This window comes from Myodes glareolus, chromosome 18 (assembly GCF_982192425.1).
Source record: "Myodes glareolus chromosome 18, mMyoGla1.1, whole genome shotgun sequence".
NCBI lineage: Eukaryota > Metazoa > Chordata > Mammalia > Rodentia > Cricetidae > Myodes > Myodes glareolus.
The window spans coordinates 65,627,239-65,654,370 of record NC_142043.1 but is presented as its reverse complement, the minus strand read 5'-3'; the positions used below and the strand labels follow the sequence as shown (position 1 = coordinate 65,654,370).

At 49.1% G+C, this 27,132-nt stretch overlaps 1 protein-coding gene across 1 annotated transcript; it reads left to right on the top strand.

The window, feature by feature from the left end:
• Positions 1-8,789: 8,789 nt before the first annotated feature.
• Pim1 (Pim-1 proto-oncogene, serine/threonine kinase) lies at positions 8,790-14,064 on the top strand. Its single transcript, XM_085679851.2, has 6 exons — positions 8,790-9,169; positions 9,268-9,374; positions 9,467-9,517; positions 9,615-9,981; positions 11,459-11,635; positions 12,616-14,064. The coding sequence occupies exons 1-6, from the start codon at positions 9,088-9,090 to the stop codon at positions 12,771-12,773; spliced, it is 942 nt and encodes a 313-aa protein (XP_085535977.1). The 5' UTR covers positions 8,790-9,087; the 3' UTR covers positions 12,774-14,064.
• The last annotated feature ends 13,068 nt before the right edge of the window (positions 14,065-27,132 follow it).

Below are 27,132 nucleotides of genomic sequence, written 5' to 3'. Positions count from 1 at the left end.
GTAACCCTCTGTCCTGGAACTTGCTCTGTAGACCAGGCTGGCATTGAACTCACAGAGATCCACCTGTCACTGTTTCCTGAGTGCTGGAAGTATTAGCGTGTGCCACCACTGCCCAACTGTGAGTTTAAAAAAAATGGCTGAAGTGGTTGGGAAGAGGAGAGAATACCAGGCGGCCTCACATTAGTCTGAAAGAAGCACAATGAACTCACGACTGGCTGGTGGCCAGCTTTACTCCCATTCATAAGAATGATTTCGGGTATGATGCCGACTGACGTAAGTATGACCTTCTCTAGATGAGTGGGTGTCTTTTCTAACCCTTACTATCTAGCTCAGGCTGGCCTAGAACGCCTGTTCCTCCCACTTCGGTGTCTGTGACTGCTGGGATTACAAGAACATGCCACCATGCCCCAATCATGTGGTATCATTGACCATAGAAGCAGATGTCACCCTAGGCAAGGAAAGGTAATGCCAGAGCTGTAAGTTCCTGGGGACAGCTGACTTTGTATCCAGATACTCAGAGGCTCTCTGGCTTCCAGGCACCTGACGTACATTGTTGAAGTCTGTTTTCTCAGCTACAGAGGAGGCTGAGGAAGAGGGATTTCTGGATTCTGAGGGGTTTGAATCCCTTCTTAAAAATAAAACAAAGTCTGGACTACAGTGTAAGACTCTGGGTAATGGGGCTGGAGAAATGGCTCAGTGGTTAAGGGCACTGGTTGCTCTTCCAGAGGGCCCAGGTTCGATTCTCAGCACCAGCATGGAGGCTCACAATCCTCTGTAACTCCAGTTCCAGCCTTAGGGGAGCTGATGCCACCCTCTGGCCTTCACATGGTACACAGACATACTTGCTGACAAAGCACACATATATAGAAATAAAATTAAATGAAGTTGGGCATGGTGGGGAAACTGAGGCAAGTAGCTTCCCTTCAAGATGGAGATGCCCCCAAAGCTAGAGTGAGTTTCAAGTCAGCCTGAGCTACAGTTAGATCCTATGGAAACAAATACAAGAACAACTGAGAAACAAATAGAAACAATAACAATCAAAACACAATATGAAACTAGGCCAGGTGGTGCTTGGGAGACTGAGGCCGGAGGATCACAAGGTCTGCATCATCCCAAACTACACAGCAAGACCCTGTCTGGAAAAAAGTTAACCCAGTCTGGCAGTCCAGCGCCACAATTCTAATCAGGAGGCTGAGGCAGGAGGATCACAATTTCAAGTGTGATCGTCTCTACAGAGTGAGTTCAAGGACAGCCTTAGCGAGTCCCTGTCTCAAAGAGAGAAAGGAGGGCTGGCCATGCAGGTCAGTAGTTGGGTGATTGTTTACCACATTGCAGAACCGAGGTTCATTCAGTCCCCAATAATATAAAGAACATCAAAACCCCAAATGCAAAATTGTTAAGAGCCAGTGAGATGGCTCGCCAGGTGAGGTGCTTGCTGTCAAGCCCGAAGAACTGAGTTCTCTTCCCAAAGTGTGGAAGGAAAGAGCTGATTCCACACATCCCACATACACAGATATAATAAATAAATAAATGTTTAAAAAAATTAAAGCGTTATTCTGTGTTTGTGTGCATGACCCTGTAAGTTCGTGTGTGTGCATGAAGCTGCTGGAGGACAGAAAAGGATGTCAAACCTCCCGGAACTAGACTTACACGTGACTTTGTGAGTTACCATATGGGTGCTGGGAACTGTACCCAGCTACAATGTAAAACAGAAAAAAAAAAAACTACAAAAAGTATGAAAAGCAGAGGAACAAAACAAAACAAAAAACCCCTCAAATCCACCACTTCCATAAAACAAAAACAGAAACACAAACAAAGCAAGCTCCTTCAAAGGGTCGGACAGGTCGAGGCCGAGAAGCACTGGCCACGCTGAGGTGGGTCTGCTTCTAGTAAGACGGGCTTGGAAAAGAGGAAGCCTATGCTGAAAAGTAAGTTTCTCCAAAGGATCAAGTGGGTTAGTGGCTGCCTTTGTTGTCCACTTGGATCTCAAGCAGTCTGGATGTGGGCTGAGACAGTACTCAGCAGCTAACAGCTTCAAAAGATGGCTTGAGTTGGGGATCTTCCGTCTGTTCTGTGGTAAGGAAAGCAGCTGGCTTTTTCATCCTTCAGATCTGTAGCTGGGCTCCAGGAGAGCCTACAGATTCCCCCGTCTGACTTTCTGCTTTTGCTTTATTTAAAGAAGCTTTTGTTCGCTCTTACCAGGGGTTGGAGGGAAATACAAAAAAATACGGTGGGCCTGGAAGGATGGCTCATCAGTGAGGAAGGAGTACAGACTTCTCTGGCGGAGGACAGAGGTTGACTCTTAGCACTCAGATCCAATGGCTCACAACCATCTAGAACTCCAGCTCCAGGGTTTCTAATGACCTCTTCTGGCATTTGAGAGCAATCCCATGTAAGTGTATAAACCCACATATAGATACACACACACACACACACACACACACAAATAGTGACAGGATATAACCCCCCAAAGCATCTTTTGTTTCCCTTCCTGATATCTATCCATCCATCTGTCTCCATCCATCCACCCATCTATCTATCTGAGACAGGGTCTCTCTCTACATAGCTCTGGCTGTCCTGGAATCCACTATGTAGATGAGACTAGCTGTGAACTCACAGACAGCTTATCTTTTTATTTTGTTTTTTGAGACAGGGTTTCTCTGTGTAGCTTTAGAAGTCACTCTGTAGACCAGGCTGGCCTCGAACTCAGAGATCCACCTGCCTCTGCCTCCCCCTCCTTACCCCCTGAGTGCTAGACTTAAAGGCATGCTCCACCACCGCCTGGCCTAAGACAGTTCCTTTCTGTAATTTTGATGTAATTGCCATCCTGCAATTAGCTCTGTAGATCAGGTTGGCCTCAAACTCACAGGGATCCACCTTCTTCTGTCTCCAGAATACTGAGATTAAAGGTGTGCACCACCACAATCTCCTAGCTACATATTCATATTTTATACTTTAAGATCCACTTTAAAAAGATGGGTGTGGTGGTGCAGAAGCAGGTGAATTAGAATGAGTTCAAGGCTAGCCAGATCTAAACAGTGAGGCCTTATCTCAAAACAAAGCAAAACCAAAAAAGATCTATATTGTGTTCCTAGATCTCTACAGTTTCTTCTACAGTTTCTCTACAGTTTCTCTTGGACTCACTATTTGAACTTAATCATAGAATGCCTTTTAACGTTTTAAAAAAATAATTTATTATTATAATGTATATATTTGTGTGTGTGAGAGAGAGAGAAAGAGACCCCTATTGAGGTCAGAGGACAATTTTATGGACTCAGTTCTCTTCTTCCACCATGAATAGTTTCAAGGATCAAACACCTCAAGTCCTCAGCCTTCCTCGTCCAGTACCTTTATTCGCTGAGTTATCTCACGGACCCACCACTTCCAGTTCAGGCAGTGCCTGAGATCAAAGGCAGGGCTTCAAAGATGCTAGGCAAGCACTCATAACCTACAGCCCCATCCTCACCTTTCTGAGACAGGGTTTTCCTGTGCAGCCCTGGCTGTCCTGGAACTCACTGTTGTAGGCCAGGCTGGCCTCGAACTCAGAGACCCGCCTGCTTCTGCCTTCCCAGTGCTGGGATTGAAGGCAGGCACTACCACACCCACCTAACCTAGAATAATTTTTGTAAGAGAGAAATAAATCATGCAGATACTAATTACTTCTACTGCATTAATTTAAAAACCTTAACAAGAAAAGGCCACATTGCTAGGTGGAGGTGGCGGCACACGCCTTTAATCCCAGCACTCAGGAGGCAGAGTCAGGCGGATCTCTATGGGTTTGAGGTCAGCCTGGTCTACAGAGCAAGTACCAGGATAGGATGCGATGCTACAGAAAAACCCTGTCTCAAAAAATCAAAATAAAGAAAGAAAGAAAAAACTACATTGTCCAATTCAGCTCCAGAAGCCCAGGGGCATGGTTCCACTGGGCTCAGTGGTTGGTGTGCACATTTGCCCAGGTGTCCAAGGCCCTGGATTAGATCCCTGGCACTGACAATCAACTGCTTTAAAACTGGCCTGGCTGTCCCTTCAAACCTCCTCCTACACATCTCTGATTACAAACATTGCCGTCAACCTTTGACACAGACTTGATTAGATCTATCATATGGAAATGACCTATGGGTCACTTTGATTAGTGTTCAGCTTAGTGATAGGAAATGATACTCTTTCTCCCATGTGCCAGCACAACTATGGCTCTCATCTTTCCCAAACCACATTTATTTAATTATTGGAGTGAGTTTTCTGATTCTTTGTTGGAGTTTTCCCCACCCCTGACCCTTTTATTTTTTGTAGGGTTGATTATGTAGCCCAGGCTGACCCGGAACTCCCCAGTGGCTGGCCTCGGCACCAGAGGGCTGGAATTACAAGTGGCACCACGCCCAGTTAATAATTCACTAACTTTTAAAAGTTTTTTTTTTAATATTTTATTTTATATTATGTGGGTGTGGGGTGGGGAGGGGCAGATGTGTGTGAAGGCAGGTGTCTGAAGGGAGCAGAATAGGACCTAGGACCACTGGAAGCTAGGGCTTCAGGGGGTGTGAGAGCTGACTTGGGTGCAGGGAACTAAGCTCAGGTCCTCCAGAAGAGGAGCAAGCACCACTAACAGCGGGGCCATCGTCTCTCCAGCCCCCACTCATTTGTTTGTGTGTTTGTTTACTGAGGAGGGGAGGGCAGAGGACAACCTGGGGGATTTGAGAATTACAGAGATCAGACTCCACTTGGCGGCACCTCCACCCACAAAGCCATCTCACCTGCCCTTATCCAGCCTGGTACCTTTGGACCCTTCCAGGTGTAAGTGCTTTCCAACATCAACTCCCAGAGCTGTCCTCTGACCTCCACATGGTCACTGTGGTCTGCACCCATGCCCCCTTGGCCCACATCAATGTAATAATAATAATAATAAAATGACATTTCGACAATCTCTCTTCCTGCTTCTGTCACCGTCATCATCACAATCGGCTGCTGCCGTCGTCATGGCTGGCGTTTGTTAGGTAGGAGTCTGCAGCATCTGGGGCTGCTCACTGACCTGCTTCTTACAGCAAGGAGGTAGGCGATACCATCTGCATCCAGTCCACACCTTAGGAAGAAAGGTTAGGAAATGGCCGTTTGCATAGCCACCAGATACTACTCAGAATGGAACGCAGCCTAATTGAATCTTCTTTATTTTTTCTCACCTTCTTTTATTTTTTTCTGAGCCCACTTAAATGTTCTGGGTTTTTGTTGTTTGTTTGCCTTATTTGGGGATGAACCCCAAGAATGCTAGGTGAATTTCTTTTTCTTTTCCTTTCTTTTCTTTCTTTCTTTTTCTTTTTCTTTTTCTTTCTTTCTTTCTTTTTCTTTTTTTTTTTTTTTTGAGACAGAGTTTCCCAATAACTCTGGAACTCGCTCTGTAGATCAGAGCTGGTCTTGAACTCACAGAGATTCGCCTGTCTCTGCCTCCCAAGTGCCGAGATTAAAGGCGTGCGCCACCACTACCTGGCTCTGTTTTTGCTTTTTTGGTTTTTGTTGTTGCTGTTGTTGTTTTTTGAGACAGGGTTTCTTTGTAGCTTTGGAACCTGTCCTGGAACTAGCTCTTGTAGTCTTGTAGACCAGGCTGGATTTGAACTCACAGAGATTCGCCTGCCTCTGCCTCCCGAGTCCTGGGATTAAAGACGTGCACCACCACTGCCCATCATAGAGAAATGTTTATCATTGAACTAATTACTCAGCCATAAATCTGGCTTCCCTATACAGCTCAGTTTGGCAATCCTCCTGCCTCAAACTCTCACGTGCTAGGATTACAGGTATGGGCGACTATACCTGTTTCATAAAATGATTTTAATCATGATCTTTATGTTGGGTTATATTCTTTCTCGTCCATCAGTGTCTGTTGGGTGAAAGGTGGGCATGGTGGGGGCATGCTTGTAACGTAGGCAACTGCGAAGGCAGAAGCAAAGGAATTGTGTGGCCTGCCTGGGCTAGGGAGTGTATGGTGAGTATATTAGGAAGTACAAAAGGGCCGGGCAGTGGTGGCGCATGTCTTTAATCCCAGCACTCAGGAGGCAGAGGCAGGTGGATCTCTCTGAGTTTGAGGCCAGCCTGGTCTACAAAGAGAGTTCCAGGACAGCCAGGGCTACACAGAGAAACCATGTCTCTCAACCTCCCTCCCGACAAAAAAGGAAAACAAAGTGGGGGAGGTGATAGACATAAATGAAGAGATAATGAACAGGAAGTTTTGTTGTTGTTTTAAGAGTAGAGCTTGTGTATCTCTGGCTAACTTTGAACTTTAGATCCTTCTGTCTCTACCTCTTTTGTGCTGGAATTATGCTCCATGGTGCCATTTACACAGTGATGGAGATCAACCCCTGGTTTCATGTATGCCAGGCAAGCACTCTATCAATGAACTGCAGCCCCAGCCCAGAGATTTTTTTTTTAACGACCCCACATGACTGTCAGATGGGTGGAGGGGGCAGTGAATGAATGCTTGGAGTTTGTTCAGCAAAAATGTGGAAGTACATCTGCCTCCCTTGTTCAGAGCGCAAGGCTCTGAATAAGAGGGGTTTGGAGTAGAGCTCAGTGAGGGGAGGGGAGGGTACATGGAAGACCCCGGATTTATTTCCCAACATCATACATCTTTAGAAGAGGACGGGGCACTTCCAGGACACTTCAGAGTCTTCAGAGGCACTAAGTCTGGAATAAGCACGTGCCAGGAGAGTGAAATCGAGTGGGAAATACCCTATGTGGGCAGAGCTGAGGGCCTGACGAGAGGAAAGGACTGGAGGCCACTGGTGTTTTCAAAGTGTCTGTTTAGAGACAGGCTTCCTCTAGAGGAGGCTAGCCTAGCCCAGATGCTGGAATTGAAGGTGCACGCACCACCCCAGGCATTCTAGTGCTTTTCCTGGCGTCCTGCTCAAAGCCAGCGTCCTTGGAGTCTGAAAACGCTGAGAAAACGGAGGAGGAGCAGAATGTGGGTCATTCCTTCGGCTTCCTTGGCTGTTGTGTTAGCTCTTGTATGACCCTGTGTCACACTACTTACGTTTCATTTTCCTATCTGCAAAAAAGGAAGTAATTCTTGTTCCCCTGGGTTTTCTCCTTTCGTCATCAAAAATGAATGAGTTAGGCAACGGAACACAAACAAAAGGGAAATATGTCATGTTTTGTAAGAGGCATCCATAAAAGTTGTGGAGTCTCTGGGCATCTTTATAAATGTAAAGGAAACATTTAAATGCGTTAACAATTACAGCCATAAGAGGCTCGTTCCTCCTTTAAATCCCTCGGACTTAAAAACAAAATAACGAAAATGGGATGCGGTTAGCTTTCAATTACTTTGGCCGCTGATAATTCAACTTATGGATTACAGAGGATGAGAGCTGACTCATTTCACACGTCGTCACCAACTCTCCATGAAGTTTAAAAGGACAAAAGAAGAAAGCGGAATCGGGTAGCTTTCCGTGGTATTTCCACGTGTACGTGGGGAATTTCCTTTGAGACAGGGCTGGGGTCGGGGCCAATAATAGCCGGTATCGCCTGACTGCTAATACCAAGCTGAGAAGGGGACTACCCGAGCAACCTCTGATTAAACACAGCGGCCCCCTCCCACCCTCGCCGCTATCAGGAATTTTCCTTCTTCCTCCCGCCCTCTCAAGAGGGGCTGAGGCAGCATCTGGCACCAGAAAGCTAACATTTGTGTTGTGATTTCCTCTCTCGGGCACTAGGACTCGGGTGATTTCTGAAGGGATCAGGACCTATTGGTCCCTTTAAAATTCTTTCTTTCTTTTTCTTTTCTTTCTTTTTTTTGCATTTCTAAATTGAGAATCTTTATCACCGTCTCCTCGCAGCCCGGGTCTCCCGGGTCTCTGTAGCTCGCCCCCACTCTCCTCGCAGGCCTGTGACTCCTTCACTCCCTCGGTGTGCAAACGCCGGTGACTCACGTCTTGCACAGCCTGCGCCCCCCCAAAACACAACCCCCACCCCCAGGATCGAGCCCACAGCGCGCATCGTCACCCCGCCCCGGCAGCCTTGGAGGTCTCGGGGCTGAGTCACACAAGAGGACCACCCTGCTCGGCGTCCACACACATGCACGCGGTCCCCCCGTACGGCCTCCGCGCCGGCCACACCAACGCCCTTCCATGGCTCCCAACTTGCTACGCTCCTCCAGCGCCAGCGCTCGACCCCCTCTTTCCCCCCCCAAAACACACCCCAAATCTCCGGGAAACCTAGAGCCGGCGGAGCTGGCCTCGGGCGGCCTTTGATGGCTTTGTTATTGTTTGGGTTTGAATCGATACGCCCCTCCCCATCCTTCCTCCCCGGCCGCGCGCGCCACCCAGCTCCCGCCTCCCCGCACGCCCAGCGCCCCTCCCCCTCCGTTTTGGCGCCTTTTCCTTCCCGCCACGTCGTGGCGGCGTTAGCGACCATTCTGACCGCGAGGCGCGGGGCGGGGCGAGGGCGGGGCCCGCGGCGTGTTATGCAGATGAGGTCGCTCCCGGTTGGCTGGAGCCGCGCCCGTGGGGGTGGGGCCGGGGGAAAGGGGCGAAGCCGCCAGGGGGCGGAGCGGAGGGGAGCGGCCCTGGTCCCGCCGCCTCCCCGCCCCCTCTCCGCCCTCCGCCGCCGCGCCAGCCGGGCTCCCCGCCTCGGCCTCCCGGAGAGGCCCCGCCCTGTCCCCGCCCGCCGCGCGCGCCCTCCCCGGCGGCGCGCTCCGCCCCTTTACTCCTGGCGGCGGGGCGAGCCGGGCGTCTGCAGCAGCGGCCGTGGTGGCGGAGGAGGCTGGAGGGGAGTCGGCAGTGCCGGCGGCGGGATCGGCAGTAGCAGCAGCAGCAGCAGCAGCAGCAGCAGCAGCAGCAGCCACAGACAGCAGCAGCCCTGGGTCCCGCGGCGCCACTCGCCCCGCCGCCTCCCTCACTGCCTGACCCGGCCGGCGAACCCACCCGCCGCCAGCCCCGCCAGCGCCCTCGGTCGTCCTCTGACTCGCCCTCGGCCTTGCGCGCCAGCCGCAGCCCGAGCCGCAACGCCACCCGCAGTCTGAGCCCCGGCCGCCGGCGCAGCCCCAGCTCTCTCCGTCGCCGCTGCTGTTCGTCCCAGCACCGGCTCCGCACCGACACGCTGGAGGTGGGGATGCTCCTGTCTAAGATCAACTCCCTGGCCCACCTGCGCGCCGCGCCCTGCAACGACCTGCACGCTACCAAGCTGGCGCCGGGTGAGTGTCCCCACCCCACCCCGGGCGCGCGGGTCCCGGGGGTTTCCCGGGGACCCCTGCGTGGGCCTCGCGCTTAGTGTCCCGTGCCTCCTCCCTAGGCAAAGAGAAGGAGCCCCTGGAGTCGCAGTACCAGGTGGGCCCGCTGTTGGGCAGCGGTGGCTTTGGCTCTGTCTACTCGGGCATCCGCGTCGCCGACAACTTGCCGGTGAGTGGGCACTTCGCCTTGGGGAGGGCGCGCGGAGGGATGCTTAAAACAGGAGAGGGAGAATATGATGGAGACCCGGGGCTCTCTTCCAGGTGGCCATCAAGCACGTGGAGAAGGACCGGATTTCCGACTGGGGAGAATTGGTGAGTGAGCCTGAGCCGGCGACCCCCCGTCTGGGTGGGTGGGTGGTGACGGGCGTGCCGGAACCGGCGCGCTAACCCCTCGCCCTCACCCTTGCAGCCCAATGGCACTCGAGTGCCCATGGAAGTGGTCCTGCTGAAGAAGGTGAGCTGCGGCTTCTCGGGCGTCATTAGACTTCTGGACTGGTTCGAGAGGCCCGATAGTTTCGTGCTGATCCTGGAGAGGCCCGAGCCGGTACAAGACCTCTTCGACTTTATCACCGAACGGGGAGCCCTCCAGGAGGAGCTGGCTCGAAGCTTCTTCTGGCAGGTGCTGGAGGCCGTGCGGCATTGCCACAACTGCGGGGTTCTCCACCGCGACATCAAGGACGAGAACATCCTCATCGACCTGAACCGCGGCGAGCTCAAACTCATTGACTTCGGGTCGGGGGCGCTGCTCAAGGACACAGTCTACACGGACTTCGATGGTGAGCCAGGCCCCGGGGAGGGAACTGCCCAAGGTGCCGGCCTGGAAGCCGCCCGGCGGCCTCGGCTCCGGCCCTTTGTAAAGGTCATTGGGCTGCCGGGCTCACTGCTGGCAGGGGTGGGGCACACAGGCGAGCTTCCCGGCATAGTACAGCCGGGGATTTCAAGCCGGCTGAACAAACCTGCAACATTTCTGGCGTGGTTGTAATTTTTTTTTCTTTAGTGGAATTTAGTAAATTCCATGCTTTCCCGGCGAATACGAAGTCGTGGGCAAACGGCTATAGCCCAGATTGCTAAAGTCTGACCCACTTTTCTCGCCAGTGGAAGGAGGTGGAGCTGGTGGTGGCGGGAGACATTGCCGGTTTTGTAGTTTGTTTTGTTTTGGGGGGGAGTTTTAAGGTAGTTCTTAGAACTGCAGGGGTTTTTTGTTTTGTTTTGTTTTTGAGGGTTAGGGAATCAGCCGCGGTTTCACTATACTTAGGGGTGTTGTGGGGTGACGAAGCCTGGAATGAGTGTTGTGAAATTAGATCTGTTGCTGGTTTGAAAATTAGTTGGGTGTCTCCCGTAGGGAGACTGAAAACCTATCATAGGGAGGGGCTTGGATCGCGTTCTTTCAGAAAAGGAATGGAGGGATACTAGATCAAAGCAAGAGGGTGGGTCGTGGTCTGAGTGGCTCACCCTAACAAACGACAGCCTTTCAAAACTGTGACTCTGGCTTGTGGTTTGGATTTTTTTGCCAGTGGAGGACGCTGGGTTGGGCTGCATTTTTTGTATTTAACAGTTAATGGCTGGCTGAGTCGTCCTCCCTTGTGTTTTTTTTTTCTTCCCTCCCCCTGGGCAAGTCTTTGCTGCCCCCTGTTGAGCACCATGAGGCTAGCACTTTTTTCTTTTCTTTTTTTTTTTTTTTTACTATCCAAAGTTTGTAAACAGGAATCACGTGGTCTGTCTGAAACCAGCCTTGCAACTCTGCCTTTCCCTTCTGGGGAGGAAAGAGTGTAGGTGTGCTTTACTTGCGCAGAACCCCCGAGGAAAGCTTCCCAAAGGGCACCCTGACTAGAGTGTGTATAAGGATCCCCTCCCAGTCGGGTCTAGATGAGAATCTGATCTGACAGTCCTGGACAGGGTCTGTGCAGTTCAAGGCAGTGAGTTTTACTACTGCTCAGGGCCCCAGACTTTAGCTTTTGTGTGACTTTTGTTGGAGAGGGAGTTATATAGGATTTTAGTTTAGGGTTAGGAAAAAAATGTCTTTTAAAGCCGGGTGGTGCTGGTGGCACATGCCTTTAACCCTAGCTCTCTAGGCCGGGGCAGGCAGATCTCAAGGTCAGCGTGCTGAGGGAGTTTCATCCATCACAGCCAGGGTTACAGACACAGAGAAACCTTGTTTCAAAAAAAAAATTTTTTTTCCAAGAAGCTACTTGGACTAGTTTGCTTTGTTTATTTTTGCTAAGGCTGTTTTCTTTCAATTCCCTTGGCTTGCAGGAACCCGAGTGTACAGTCCTCCTGAGTGGATTCGCTATCATCGCTACCATGGCAGGTCGGCAGCCGTCTGGTCCCTGGGGATTCTGCTCTACGACATGGTCTGCGGAGATATTCCCTTTGAGCATGACGAGGAGATCATCAAGGGTCAAGTGTTCTTCAGGCAAAGGGTCTCTTCAGGTAACTTCCTCGAAGCCCTTTGGTGGTTGGGACACTCACTTGGGGTTATTATTATATTTGGAAGGCTGGTTTTGAGAAGGCTTCCCACTCTTGAGTTTTTTTGAGACAGGGTTTCTCTGTAGCTTTGTAGCCTGTCCTGGAACTAGCTCTGTAGACTAGGTTGGTCTCAAACTCAGATCCTCCTGCCTCTGCCTCCCCCCAGTGCTGGGATTACAAGAGTGAACCACTAAACCTGGTACTTTGTAGAAGAAAGTGTGGGGGTTATGCCCCACCCATCATTTTTACTCATTTATTCTTCTTTTGAGGAGACGGGGCCACTAAGGAGGGCCCTGGCCTGCCTCTGATTTGATTAGGAGACAGGGCTTAACTCAGAGTGCCAGCTGGTCTTGGAATCCTGTCTCAGCCCTTCCCCTTTTTCTTTGTTTTTGTTTTGGTCATGCTGGAATTGGAACAGGTTTTATATCCATCCCACCCAACCACCAGACCCTGTAAAGTTTAACTACCAGCGTGGACCTGATCTCTTAACAAAGTTTAGGGAAAAAAAAGAAGTCAAGGAATGTTTAAGCTACCTCCCCTTAAGGCAATAGTTCTCTAAATACTGTGGTCCCCATGACCTCATCCTGAGTAGTGGCAGTGTTTATAAGTTGGTAGGTGAGTTGAATCACCTCATCTTGTTCGGTGGTGGCTCATCAAACCCTTGTCATCCTTCCTATTTCTGGTGAGTGGGTGTCGTGGGAAAGGCCCCAGCTATTTGAAGTTTGAAACCACAGGTTTAAGAGGGGAGCCACTTTTTTTAACTGAAGACAGACGCAGGCTTTCAGTATTGGTCCTTTCCCGCTGAGAGGACCCAGCAGTGTTCTGAACACAGTCCATGCCTCTTTAGAAACCCAGACTTGAGGGCCTTGGGAAGACCTTTGCTTCTCAAAAACAAGTTGAGTGAGTGAGTCATCCTTAACCTCCATCTGTCCTGCCTCCTGCAGAATGTCAGCATCTCATTAGATGGTGTCTGGCCCTGAGACCTTCAGATCGACCATCCTTCGAAGAAATTCAGAACCATCCGTGGATGCAGGATGTCCTCCTACCCCAGGCAACCGCCGAGATTCACCTGCGTAGCCTATCGCCAGCGCCCAGCAAATAGCAGCCTTTCTGTCAGACACTCCCGGGCGGGACAGCTGTCTCTGGCTTCCAGGACCCTGCTTCCTGCAGGAACAGCAATGACAGCTCATTCCAGACTCCAGGTTCCTGGAGCAGCCTCCCACAGGGGAAAGAGATGCTACTTCATTTCCCAGGCCCCCATGCCCCCCATAGACGCTCTCACAGTGTCGAGTTTTGCTGGGCTCTGCAGAATCCTAGGGTGGGGGGTGGGAGTGGGTCAGAACCCTGCCATAGACCTTTAGTGACCTGGAGACTTCGGGTCACCAGGATGGGCTAGGGTAGGGGAATAACATGTTGGGGGTGGGATTTAAAAAAAAAAAAACAACAAAAACTAGCACCATATATTTAAGTCCCTGTCACCTCTTCCAACTCCTCTGAGTGCCTTCTGTGGGGACTCCGGCTGTGCTGGGAGAAATACTTGAACTTGCCTCTTACCTGCTGCTTCTCCAAGAATCTGCCTGGGTTTGGTTCCCTACTCTTTCCCCTGTTCCCCTCGCCCACTTCCTGTGAAAGGTGCCGTGGAAGAGGCTGCAGGGCCGACTGCTGAGCCACCTGCCCTTTTTCTGCCTCCTTCAGTAAAACTCCCAAGGGAACTGGTCTTCCTTTTTGGTTTCTACTTAACTGTTTCAAAGCCAAGACCTCACACAGAATGCACAACCAATGCAACAACCAGACAAGCTGTAAATGTCTGTACAGTCGGCATGGTAGCCTGCGAAAGGATTGTAGTTGATGCAATTTAAAGAAAAAAATGCCTTTAAGTTATATTTTATGTGTTGGGGTTTTTTGTTTTGTTTTGTTTCTGAAAGATGGCAGTTCTGGCCTGGAAGTCAATGTTAATGTATTTATTTATTTATTTATTTGGTTCCCTTCCTGTTCCAAGCTTCCACTGGCTGTTGCCTAGGGTTTTATTGTCATGTTCTGTTTTTCTTTTCTTTCTTGTTTTTTTTTTTTCTTTCCTCTTGACTTGGGGACCTTTTGGGGAGGGCTGCAATGCTTGCTGGGGTGAAGGGACTCCGGTGGGACCGCTGCTGTTGTCCCTTCTGTGGGGGGCCCCTTGCCTGCTTACTGGAGTGGGTCTGGGCTCTGTCTGGGAAGGGGCATTGCTGACTGTACATAGAAAGGCAGTTCCGGCCGGCATGATGTGCCTCCCGGATCCTGTTTGAGCAGCGTGTAGCCTGCTGGTTTTATCTGAGTGAAATACTGTACAGGGGAAAAGAGATCTTATTTTTTTTTTTTATACTTGGCATTTTTTGAATAAAAACCTTTTGTCTTAACTTGTGTTTTCCGTTCATTCATACAAAGATGTATACTTGGTCCAGAGCCAGGTAGAAAAGGCACGGAATCTGATTTCCTGGTGGGACACAGAAGTACAGGACTTTTTGGACAACCCAGTCTGCAATGGAATGCACGCCTTCCCTGCCTGTGAGGCAATCTCTCCACTAAGAAAACATGCCCCAAAACAAGGTCCTGAAGTTTGGGGATCATCACCCTTATAAAGCAGGTGCAGCCAAATTGTAGATGTTGGATAAGACTCGGTTGGGACTCATTTTCCCTAACATGGCATCATGTGAGGGACCAGCTTTGAGCATTCTCTTGCTATCACTATCAAATGCTGGGATTACAGGCAGCACTTGTGGGTTTTGGTTTTTTGGGACAGTTTTATGTAGCCTTGGCTGCCCTGGAGCTCCTAGATCCTGCCTGTGCCTTCCCTAGTGTTGAGATTAAAGATGTGTGTAACCTTGCCCAGCTACACAGGGGTAGATTTTGAAGTCAGGTAGTAACCACCTGTCTAGCAGAATCACTTGAGTCCAGAAATTGAAGATTAGCATAGGACTGATCTCAAAATGTGCCAAATAGCAGGTATGCTGGTGTAAACCTTGGAAAGCTTGAGAATCAGGAGTTCAAGTTCAGCCTGGGACACAGGGGACCGTCTAGTCAAAAAGAGGACAAGCACCCTGCTGGACAGAATCAAATGGCCCTGAGTGCAAGGCCAGCCTGGGCTACAGAGTTCCAGGACTACATAGGTCCTTTCTCAAAAGGTGGTGAGGACCTGGTGGAGATGGAGAGATGGCTCAACCTGGGATCAACTTGGAGCACCCACACAGTGGCTTACAACCATCTGTAATCCCAATTCCAGAGGATCCAGCGCCCTCTTCTGGCCTCTGAGGGCACTAAGCATGCACATAAGTATGGACACAAAAACATGCAGACAGAACATCCAATAAAAAGAAAGCACTTTCCGGGTGGTGGTAGCGCACGCCTTTAATCCCAGCACTCGGGAGGCAGAGGCAGGCAGAACTCTGTGAGTTCTAGGACAGCCTGGTCTACAAGAACTAGTTCCAGGACAGGCTCCAAAGCTGCAGAGAAACCCTGTCTTGAAAAACAACAACAACAAAAAAGAAAACACTTATTCTTGCAGAGGACCTAGGGTTGGGTCCCAGCACTCAGATGACCTCACAGTTGTCTATAACTCCTGTTTCAGGGAACCTGACACATGCACGGAGTGTGTGTGCAGACATACATGTAGACCAGCACTCGTACACAAGAGACAAAATACACCTTTAAAAATGTGAAGAACCGGGCAGTGGTGGCACAGACCTTTAATCCCAGCACCTGGGAGGCAGAGACAGGCAGATCTCTGTGAGTTCTAGGACAGCCTGGTCTACAAAGTGAGTTCCAGGACAGCTAGAGTTAAACAGTGAAACCCTGTCTTGAAAAACAAAAACATACAAACTAAAACAAAACAAAACAAAACAAAAAAACCAAAAAAACAGTGAAGCGTTTGCTCTAGGCTCTGACTTTATAGTACAGGAAGACCTTGAACTCACAGTCACCTCCCTGTCTCAGCCTCCTGAGTTTTAGGATTACAAATTTGGGCCATGGTGCTGGATTAGGGCCTGGTTTGGATCCCTTCATCTTCAGTGAAGGGGTTGGACACTGACTATGTGACTTGCTACTACTGGCTTGCTGTAGGGTTTTCTCTGCAGCCTACTTAACAGTTTTTGTTGGGACTGAGTAAAATGTTACCACCAACCATTTTTAGTCCTTGGCTTCAGGGTCAGTGTCTGTTTTGTGTGTTAGATTATACTGGGAGATGGGACCCCCAATTTGCCTCACATGTGTGATCTGAGTGTGTTCTAATATTTGAACTACTGCTGATCCATGCAACGAATAAATGCTTTCTTTTTTTGAGACAAGGTCTCGTGTAACCTAGGTTGACCTCAAATTGCCTAAATAGCCCTGGATAGCCCTGAACTCCTGATCTCCCTGCAACTAGAATGAAGGGGTTGCCACCACCACACCCAGGTGGAAACATTGCTTTCTTGTTTCTTTATGCTCGTTGGTAACAGTTCCCACCTTTTTACTTCCCTGGGGGTCATCTTGACCCTTCTCTGTGTATCCATAACCTCTTGGGAACTTGGCCCCATGCACTTGTGTTGAGTGGAGAATCCAGGCCACCGTGCCCTTCCTTGCATCGAGATGCCCTCTGCCACTGCATCTTGGACTGGGTCCCAAACCCCAGCACAGCCTCCATGTGGCTGCAGAAAGGAAGGAAGTATTTCTCAGTTCTTAGGGGGCTGATTTTCTGAAGTTCCCCTTTTTTCCTACCCCTCCATCCCCTCCTTCTTCCTGTATACACACTGCCAGCTCCGGGAGTCCAGGCATGGGTTGCATCCTTTCCAGTAACATTGCAAGTGAACAAATGGAAGTTGCTGGAAATTTCTAATGAAATCCACCAGAGTTTCACTCTTCTTGCCCTTGAAATGGGTTGGGGGCCTTTAGTTCAGCTGTTGAGATCACTGGGGGAAAGACAATGTCTGAAGAAAAACAGGCATTCTTAGGGTAGAAAGGTCAGAGATCAGGAGATGGTAGATGGTTTGGTTTTTTTCTCTCTTTTTATTTACTTATTTTATTTATTTATTTTTGAGACAAGGTTTCACTCTGTAGCCTTAGCTGGCCTGGACCTCTTTATGTAAATCAGGTTGGTCTCAAACTCACTGAGATCCACCTGCCTCTGCCTCCTGGAGGGCTGAATTTTTAAAGATGTGTCAGCACGTCCTACTTTTTTTTTTTTTGAAACTGCATCTTATGCATTCCAGGCTAGACTTGAACCCTGGGATTACAGGTGTGGCCAGCTGAGATTAAGAGCTCCTTGAGTGGGTGGAAGGTCCTCGCTGGTCTTGTCAGGGCAGCTTAGGAACAACAGTTAAGGGCATCCCATAGGGATTCATGGGGAATCAGCCTTGGATTCGGATTCTACCATTATCCCTTACTCTCCATGACCTGGTGATATTTATTGGAACCAAGGAGGGGCCAATGTGTAGAAAGAAGGACTTGTTCTCGGTTGAGTTATTAGAAAGCATGGTTAGAGCTGGGCAGTGGTGGCACACGCTTTTAATGCCAGCACTCAGGAGGCAGGGATAAGAGGGTCTCTGTGAGTTTGAGGCCAGCCTGGTCTACAGAGTGAGTTCCAGGACAAGCACCAAAGCCACAGAGAAACCCTGTCTCAAAAAAATAATTAAAAAAGGTTAGATATTATTGAATATATGAACATGCAAATCTCTCCTGCCAGTTCAGGACAGTACCAGGCAGATCCCAGCATGGGGGTAGGGTGTCTGATTGTGGTTGTCACTTCTATGGAGTAAGAAGGGGGTTATGACCTGGGTGGGGAGAAAGAGGCTCAGCTCTTTTGGCATTGCCTTCTCTCCAAGAGGTGGAAACCAGAGTGTTTATATCACTCTTGGTTTGCCTGGAATGCAGCGCAGGTTTTCAATGTTGTAGGCTATCACGGAGGCAGGAGACAGGAGGGTGGGTGGGTATGGGGGGTGGAATGGGGGTGGATACACGACCGAAGAGATTGGAACGTTCCAAAGGGGAAGCAGCATTTCACTGGCTTATTTTATTTTATTATTATTATTAATATTTTGAGACAGCGTCCCAGTATGTCGCACTGCCTGGGGTCCGATGCCATGGTGACGTGTGAAGGTCAGATGACAGCTTGCCAGAGTTTTCTGTCCTTCCACTATGTGGATCCCAGGGACCAAACTCAAACTACCAGGTCCTCAGGCAAGCGCTGTCACCCTTAGAGTCACCTCACTGCCCTTAAAGGATTTGGAGAACGTCTAGGTCAGCTTGGGGAAGGCTGGGCTCCTTGCTAACATTACATATTCTCCCCACTTTACTACGTGATGGGGGTTTTACCCGCCTGTGTCTGTGTACCATGGTTGCTCCTGGTGCCTGAGGAGGCCGGAGGAGGATGGAGGAACCCCTGGGACTGAAGCTAGTTACAGACAGCGGTGAGCTGTCATGTGGGTTCTAGGAATTGAACCCAGGTCTTCAGGAAGAGTGGCCAGTGTTCTTAACCACTGAGCCATCTCTCCAGCCTCCCACATGACGCTTTCATACCTGTTTCTGATATCTTTTCAGCGTGTTTGCCCCATCCCCTCTCTTCTCCTCTCACTGCCAATGATAACCCTCCTCCCTTACTTAACATCAGATTTTATGAGACAGGGTTGGACTATGAGCTGAAGAGTAGCAGAGGGCGACCTTGAACTCCTGACCTTGTTCTAGTCCTCCAGGTGCTGGGGTTGCAGTGCCCCAGCACCTGGCCCAGGGATTCTACATTTGAAAGTGTAGTGAAGAACAGTATTTTTGAGGACGCGTGTGATGCTCAGCGCTCAGCATTGGCTGGCTACTGCCAAACCCGTTGATCTGAGTTCAGCCACTAGAACCCAGGACCCCATGACGGAAGGAGAGAACCAAGTCCTCTAAATTCTTCTCTGACCTCTTCATGTGTACTATGGCATATGCCTCCATCAATAATAAAGTTAAGAAAAAGAAGAATAGTATTTTTTGTTTGTTGGTTTTTGGAGACAGGGTTTCTCTGTGTATCAGCCCTGGCTGTCCTGGAACTGGTTCTGTTAGACCAGGCTGGCCTTCAGTTCACAGAGATCTGCCTGCTTCTGCCTCCTGAGTGCTGGGATTAAAGCCGTGTGCCCCCACTGCCCAGTTTAGGATAGTGTTTCTTGACGTGTGAGCTGTGTGTGCCTAACCCCAGCATTTGGGAGGCGAAGGGAGGAGGATAGGAGTTCAGGATCATCTTTAGCTTATCCAGTTCAAGACCAGCATGGTCTGCGTGATACTGTATCTGTGCCCATTGCTTTGTTAGCCGGACACAATTTCCTTCTTGGTGGCGGGAATTGAACCCAAGTAGTGTTGCTGACAACTACGCATTTGAGTGATGGGTCATCCTAGGGCCCCTGCAGGGCTCCAGGACATGGAGGTCAGAGCAGAGTTGGGGCAAGAACTCCATTCTGTGGAAACAGACGTGCCCAGCACCTGTGTGTCCTGGAAGGGAGGAAGGGCTGGAGACCGCAAAGTAGGGGAGAAAGGGGCCGAGAGATGGGGGTGGGGTGGGGCAGGTCGCGTTTCTCGTAAGTGTTGCTCAGCTTCTTTAACGCTCCGCTGGTTCTTGGAAACCCTCACCACAAGGACCTATCGAGAGCAGTGTTGGAGCAGATATGGCCGCGCCCTCCCCCCAGTTCATTTCCGCAGTGGCCTTGTGCTACTAACCCCGATTGCCAACAGCAAGGTTGCAGTGACCCCTCCGGTGGCTGTGAGAGGAAGTGGAAACAAAGCAGAACTAGGGCCAAGCTGAGAGGACTGTATCATTTTTATTTACTGTAATAGGATGTCCGATGTGCCGAATTCTTGGTAACCTTAGGTCTGGGATCCAGGCTCATGCATGACCCATCTAAACATGGTTATTAATGAACTGTGTCATATTGGTTGGTGCATCCAGCATCAAGCTCAAGAGCCAACATTAAGCCAGCTAGGAATGGGGCTCGCGTGCCTACCTAGCCTGCACGGAGCCCTGGGCAGAGAATTTGAGGGCTTGTAATCTCTGCACAGGGAAGTAGAAGCAGGAGGGTCAGATGTTCAAGGTCGTCTTCAGCTATTTAATGAGTTGTAAACTATCCTGGGCTCCCAGCAGGACAGTAGCAGTCACATCCATCTGTGGATGTCTATGAGACCAGATCATTTTCTTAGTTAGTGCCCTGTTGCCCCCAGATATAACCTGTTGTTCTGAAAGCCATGTGTAGTTTTTTTTTTCTTACTTCGAAATAAATGCTTTTATGTTTATTTATTTTGATGTGGCAGTTTTATTATGTATATGCACATGCCTGTAGAGTGTGCCCACAGTTGAGTGCAAATGCCTGCAGAGGCCAGAAGATGACATGGGATCCTCTGGAACTGGAATTGCAGGCGGTCGTGAGCTGTCTGAGGTAGATGCTGGGAAGCAAACTTGGGTTCTCTGTAAGACTGGTGTGCACTCTTAACCACGTAACCATCTCACCAGGTCCTGTTATTTGTTTGTTTGTTTTTCCGAGACAGGGTTTCTCTGTAGCTTTGGAGCCTGTCCTGGAACTAGCTCTGTAGACCAGGCTGGCCTCGAACTCACAGAGATCCGCCTGCCTCTGCCTCCAGAGTACTGGGATTAAAGACACGTGCCACCACCGCCCGGCTATTTGCTTATTTTTGTAGCTTTGACTGGCCTTGAACTTTTGATCTTCCTGTGGCTACCTCTCAAGTGCTAGGGCACAGGTGTGTGTCTCTGCCTGGTCTGTTGGTGTTGGGAACAGAACCCAGGATGCCTAAGACGCCAGGCAAGCCCTCTGTCAACTGAGCCGCATTGCCAGCCCATGGCTCTAAGGTGGAAATAAATTATATAATCTTCTATTTTCCAAAAATTTGCCATTGTATATGAGATAACCTTTTATCTAACTCCCTGGGACTTTGAGAGCCCACATGAAACCAGCGGCGTGGTGGCGTAAGCAACAACCCCTCCCTGACTTGGAGACACATCACAGCCGAATTCTCTTCTGACTTGAGTTGGGCAGATATCTAGCTTCTGATTTTTGGTTTCTCATCCATGAAAGAGAAATGCTCATGTAAAGTCTCTGTCATCCAGTCGTGGTCATCCCTACAAACCAGTCATAGCCTGTGTGACACCATCGAAGGGAGATTTTAGAGCCAGCTAGCCTGAATCACAGTGACAGAAAGCAGCTTGGTGGTGACCTAGAGCTAGTAGGGGGAAGAGAAAGACTAAAAAGGGCGCCAGGAGCCTCCGGGGAGGGGCGAGGACATGTGTTATGTCCTGACTGCGGTGATGCTTATGTGACACTTAGGTGGCTGTGAACGTTTGTCACAAACATACCCTGCTGAGCGAGCACTTAAAATGCCTGCTGAACCTTGTGTGTATAAATTACCCCTGGGTAAGATGACTTTCTTTTTTTTTCTTCAGTGTTCATTTCTTTCCCCCATCAATGAAAACACGTCCCTGAGCCAAATATACCACGGAAGTTCCCCTTTCCGGTGAGATTATCCACGCTCTCGTGTGGGTGCTCCCCATGGACTGATATAAATAAACGAGCATTGGCTTAATAGCCTATCTCACTTTTGACTGTAGTGTAAAATTAGAGAGATGTGTCATCAGGGGGAGGAGGGGGCAGGTGCTGGGACCACGCGATGACGGAGCTATACTTACATACCACACATTTTTAGAGATCCCGTGCTTAAAGGGAAACGTGTTCTCCTGGTGAAACACGAAAAGCCTTTTACAAGCAAGATGATGGTTGCGTGCGGTGGTGGAGCATGCGTGTAAACCCAGCCACCTTGGGAGGTGGAGGCAGGAGGTTCAGGCACTGGAGGTCATCCTCCGACACTTGGTGAGTTCCACACCAGCCTGGGCTACGAGAGACCCTGTCGATAAACAACATATCAAGATGCCATGAGCTGCAGGCTTGGCTATCTGCAGTAGCCAAGGGGACCGTGTGGCCGCCTGATCTCTTCTCCCTCCACCCATCCCTCTTTCCCATCTCGTTCCCCTGTGGGGTGAAATGTGCATACCAAAGCATCTTTGAATTTGTCCTCAGTGTTCACTAGCAACATTTTTGCTTCTATCTCTCTGGCTTTTATCGTGTCCTGCGTCTAGAGCCAGCTCTAAGAAACATTGGAAATTTTAATCTGTCTTCTTCAGGTAGCACATGACCAACTGGAGATGAGGAGAGAGGGTAATGGATTTTGGCGTAAAGGACTATCCTTTACAAATGTCCGCTAGGAGCAGACAGAAGGTCGGACCTCAGAGCAGTAGGCAGCTGGTACTCACCTGTCTGTGCAGGTTCTGAGGGGTAACGGAGGCAGGAGGATCAGGAGTTCAAGGCTATCCTTGGCTTTGTACCAAGTCTGAGCCCAGTTTGGGCTACAAGAAAGCCTGTCTTGATAAAACAAAATGAAACTTCTTTAAAAGCTTATAGGGGCCCGAGAGAGGGCTCAGTTGTTAAGAGCAGCTGCTGCTCTTCCAGAGGACCTGAGTTCAGTTCCCAGCACCCACATGGTGGATTTGTTGGGGTGGATTTTTGGTATTTTATTTGTTGATTTGTTTTCTGGGTAACAGCCCTGGCTGTCCTGGAACTCACTCTGTAGTTTGGGATGGCCTCGAACTCACAGAGATCCACCTGTCTTTGCCTTGAGAGTGCTGGGATTAAAGACATTCACCACCACTGCCCGGCTGGTATTTATTTTTTTAGTGTCTGTATGTGGTATTGCGATGTGAACTTATACTAGGCAGGAGTTTTACTGCTGAGCTACACCCCAGCTCCAACATTGCATTCTTATGTACCATGGTGAGGTACCTGTGGAGGTCAAAGGGCAACTTGTGGGAGTCACTTCTCCCCGACCACATGGGTGTAGGGGATCCAATTCAGCCTCCGTTTTACTTGAGGGTCACTGGTTCTTCTCGCTTTGCTGTTAAACGGTTATATCCTTTCGGTCATCCGGAGTTCCTTCAGGCCGGCTTCTGTGCTCTTTATTTCTATATTATTGATATATTTATTCAGAGTGTGTGAGTGTGTGTGTGTGTGTGTGTGTGTGTGTGTGTGCGCATGCATGTAGAACAGTAGAACAGAGGACAACTTGTGGAAGTCACTTCTTTCCCACTGGGTGAGTCCCAAAATTGAATTCAGGTCCCCAGGCTTAGTAGCAAGTGCCTTTACCCCCTGAGTTGGCTAATTGGCTCTTCTGACTCCTTTCTTTCTTTCTTTCTTTCTTTCTTTCTCTCTTTCTTTCTTCCTTCCTTCCTTCCTTTCATTTTTGTTTTTGTTTTTTGAGACAGGGTTTTTCTGTAGCTTTGGAGCCTATCCTGGAACTAGCTCTGTAGAACAGGCTGGCCTCAAACTCATAGAGATCCGCCTGCCTCTGCCTCTGCCTCCTGAGTGCTGAGATTAAAGGCATGCACCACCACCACCCAGCCTGACTCCTTTTTCTAATTTTTTTTTTTTTTTTTTTGAGACAGAGTATCCCTGACTGGTATGAAACTTGCTTTGTAGACCAGGCTGACCTCAAACCCACAGAGATCACCTGCCTCTGCCTCCTGAGTGCTGGAATTAAAGATGTACACTACCGGGCTGGAGAGAGGGCTCAGCGGTTAAGAGCACAGGCTGCTCTTCCAGAGGACCCGAGTTCAATTCCTAGCAACCACATGGCGGCTCACAACCATTTGTAATGAAATATGGTGCCCTCTGCTGGCCTGCAGGCAGATATGCAAGCAGAACATTGTATAGATAATAATAAATAAGATCTTAAAAAAAGATGTACATACCATACCATGTCGATTTGCCACAAGCTAGAGTCTTCTGAGAGGAGGGAGCCTTAACTGAAAAAATGCCCCCATCTATACGCTTGGGCTGCAGGCAAGTCTGTGGAGCATTTTCTTAATTAGTCATGAATGGGGGAGGGCCCAGTTTATGGTGGGTGGTGCTACCCCTGGCTGGTGGTGGTCCTGGATTCTATAAGAAAGCAGGCTGAGCAATCCACCAGGAGCAAGCCAGTAAGCAGCTCCCCTCCATGGCGTCTGCATGAGCTCTGCCTCCAGGTTCCTGCCTTGTTTAAATTCCTGTTCTCACTGCTTTTGATGATGAACTGTTGTATGGAACTGGGAGTAAAATAAACCCTCTCCTCCCCAAGTTACTTTTGGTCATGGTGTTTCATCACAGCGATAGTCACCCGAACTAAGACAAGTTGGGACCAGGATAATGGGGTGTGGCTGTGACAGACCTGACCATGTTTCGCAGAGGACTGTGGAAGGACTTTGGAACTTCAGGCTAGAAAAGTCTCTGAGTGTTGAGCTATTCTGTGGGAGCCTGGAAGATAAGAATGTTGAGAGCCAGCTGGGCAGTGGTGGCACAGGCCTCTAATCCCAGCACTTGGGGGACAGAGGCAGGAGGATCTCTGTGAGTTCAAGGCCAGCCTGGTCTACAAGAGCTAGTTCCAGGACAGGCTCCAATGCTACAGAGAAACCCTGTCTCAAAAAACAAACAGACAAACAAACAAAAAAGAATATTGAGAGCTGTGCAGATGGAGGCCAGGCCTGTGGAGTTTCTGAGGGAAGCAAAGATTCTACTGGGCCTTTGTGTGAAGAATCTGTGGTGTCTGGTCAGCTGGGGCGGAAGAATTAGCTGCGATTAGGCAGAGACCAGCCAGCATCACCGAGGTGAAATCTTCTGGGAAGTGTTTCCTCAGGCTCAGCACACAGAAGCCGTGTTCCAGAGGTGGCCAAAGTGGTAGCTCCTACTGGCAGCGGGACTTGGTAGTCACCCAGGTGGTGCTGGTTTTGAGGCACGGAGGGGTCGGGTCGTGGAGAGCAGCTGAGACTTGGCTCTGTGTAGCCAGGCAGGAGTCCCTGAAGAGAGACTAGAGAGGCTCCTGCTACTGATGAAAGTGCAGTCTGGTTGCAGCAAGAGACCCCAGCAGTTCTGGAGCTGCCAGCACCACATCTGCAGTGTGTGCTGCAGAGGGCTAAGCTGGAGAAGTGAGCCAAGCCCTTCGGAGGAGCCCAGGAGATTGTGAGTGAATCTCAGATAATGAACACTGAGGTGTTTTGTTTTGTTTTGTTTTTTGCTTTGTTTTATTTGTTTGTTTTGTTGTTTGATTTTTGTTTTTTTTTTTGAGACAGGGTTTCTCTGTGTAACAGTCCTGGCTGTCCTAAAACTTGCTCTGTAGACCAGGCTGCTCTTGAACTCACTGAGATTCGCCTGCCTCTGCCTCACAGGTACTGGGGTTAAAAGAGTGCATCCCCACAGCCTGGCTTAAAGGGAACACTTTGAAAGTGTTTGTATTTGTAAGACGGTGGGACTTTTTAAATTTGTAAAGTGTCTTATATTGTGCTGTTGTTACTAATGTGTAATCTTGGGGATGAACAAGAAAGGCTGTGGCTTAACAGTGATGTGTTTGTGTGCCAAGTTGCCAAGGGATCAGAGGTCACGGCTAGTTTCATGTCAACCTGACACAAGCTAGAGTCATCAGGAGGAAGGAGCCTCAACTGAGAAAATGCCTCTGTAACACTGTGCTGTAGGCAAGACTACAGGGCATTTTTGTAAGTAGTGGTTGGTAGGGAAAGGCCCAGACCATGGTGGGTGGTGCCATCCCTGGCCTGGTAGTCCTGGGTGCTATAAGAAAGTAGACTGAGGGGCTGGAGAGATGGCTCAGAGGTTAAGAGCATTGCCTGCTCTTCCAAAGGTCCTGAGTTCAATTCCCAGCAACCACATGGTGGCTCACAACCATATGTAATGGGGTTTTCTCTTCTGGCCTGCAGGCATATACACAGACAGAATATTGTATACATAATATTTAAATAAATAAATATTTAAAAAAAAAAGAAAGTAGACTGAGGGGGCTGGAGAGATGGCTCAGCAGTTAAAATCACAGACTGTTCTTCCAGAGGACCTGGATTCAATTCCCAGCATTCACATGGCAGCTCACAACTGTCTGTAACTCCAGGATTCAACACCCTCACACAGACATACATGCAGACAAAACACCATTAAAACATAAGAATAAAGAAATTTAAAAAAAGAAAAAAGAAAGAGAGAAAGAAAAGAAAAGAAAAGAAAAAAAGCAGACTGAGCAAGCCAATAAACAGCACCCCTCCATGGCCTCTGCATCAGCGCCTGCCTCCAGGTGCCTGCCCTGCTTGAGTTACTGCCCTGACTTCCTTCAGTGATGAACAGCAATGCTAAAGTGTAAGCCAAATAATCCCTTTCCTCCATAAGTTACTTTTGGTCATGGTGTCTCATCACAGCAACAGAGACCATAATGAAGACACTGACTTTACCCTTCTAATCTTTTATGTGTGTAGGTTTTACCTGAGTATCAGTGATCCGTAGTGTAGAAGGTGCGCGAGGAGACCAGAGAGGGTGTCGGATCCTCTGGAACTAGAATACATCGTCAGCTGCAATGTGGGTCCTAGGAACAAAACCTCAAATTCTCTGCCGGAGCAATAAGTGCTCCTAACCAACCGAGGGGCCGGCTCCCCACCCCCACCCCACCCCTGTCTGAGGACCAGGAGGTCTAACTGTGGAAGGCATCAGATGCCGCTTCTAAGCCGCAGAGAGGAGGACCGGCCCATCTTGCCATCCGTTTCATCTCAGCCTGATGACCCCATGCTCTTCCACCATGAGTCCTCCACTCGGTCAGTGACGCACACGCACACTCTAACCCTCCCAGGAGGACCTTCATGGACGCACCGGGGACCTTCCAACCAAGCCAGATCGCTCTGGTTTCCCTTTCAGCAGCAGAACACGGGTGGCTCAGTGCCTCCCAAAATCATCAAAGATAGTTCATTTTTGGCCGGCTACCTGGTGATCCCTTAATCCAGGCAAGGCGACACCAAATCAGTCACTGTAAATCTATGCCTTGTTACCAGGGCATCCATGCACCTCTCCCAATAAATACAACAAGATTATATATAGTTCTACCTAGAACGGTGGTGGCGAACGGATGTGCGCAACTCAGTACGCACAGTCTCTCCCCCAGAGTGATGTTTATAATTTTACTGAGTTTGCTTTGTTTATTTTCTATTTCTTTTTTAATTTTATTTTTTAAAAATATTTATTCATTTATTATGTAATATTCTGTCTATGTGTATGCCTGAAGGCCAGAAAAGGGCACCAAACCCTATTACAGATGGTTGTGAGCCACCATGTGGTTGCTGGGAATTGAACTCAGGACCTTTGGAAGAACAGGCAATGCTCTTAACCTCTGAGCCATCTCTCCAGCCCTTATTTCCTATTTCTTACAAGAAATTAATAGGCAGTGAGTTTGAGGCCAGAGAGTTCCAGACAGCCAGAACTGTTAGACAGAAAAAAGCCTTATCTTAAAAAAAAAACCAAAAAAGAAATTAATTGCTATTCTTCCTATCAAATAACATGACAACATTTTACATCTTGTAATCTTTTAAATTTGTTTGTTTGTTTGTTTTTCGAGACAGGGTTTCTCTGTAGCTT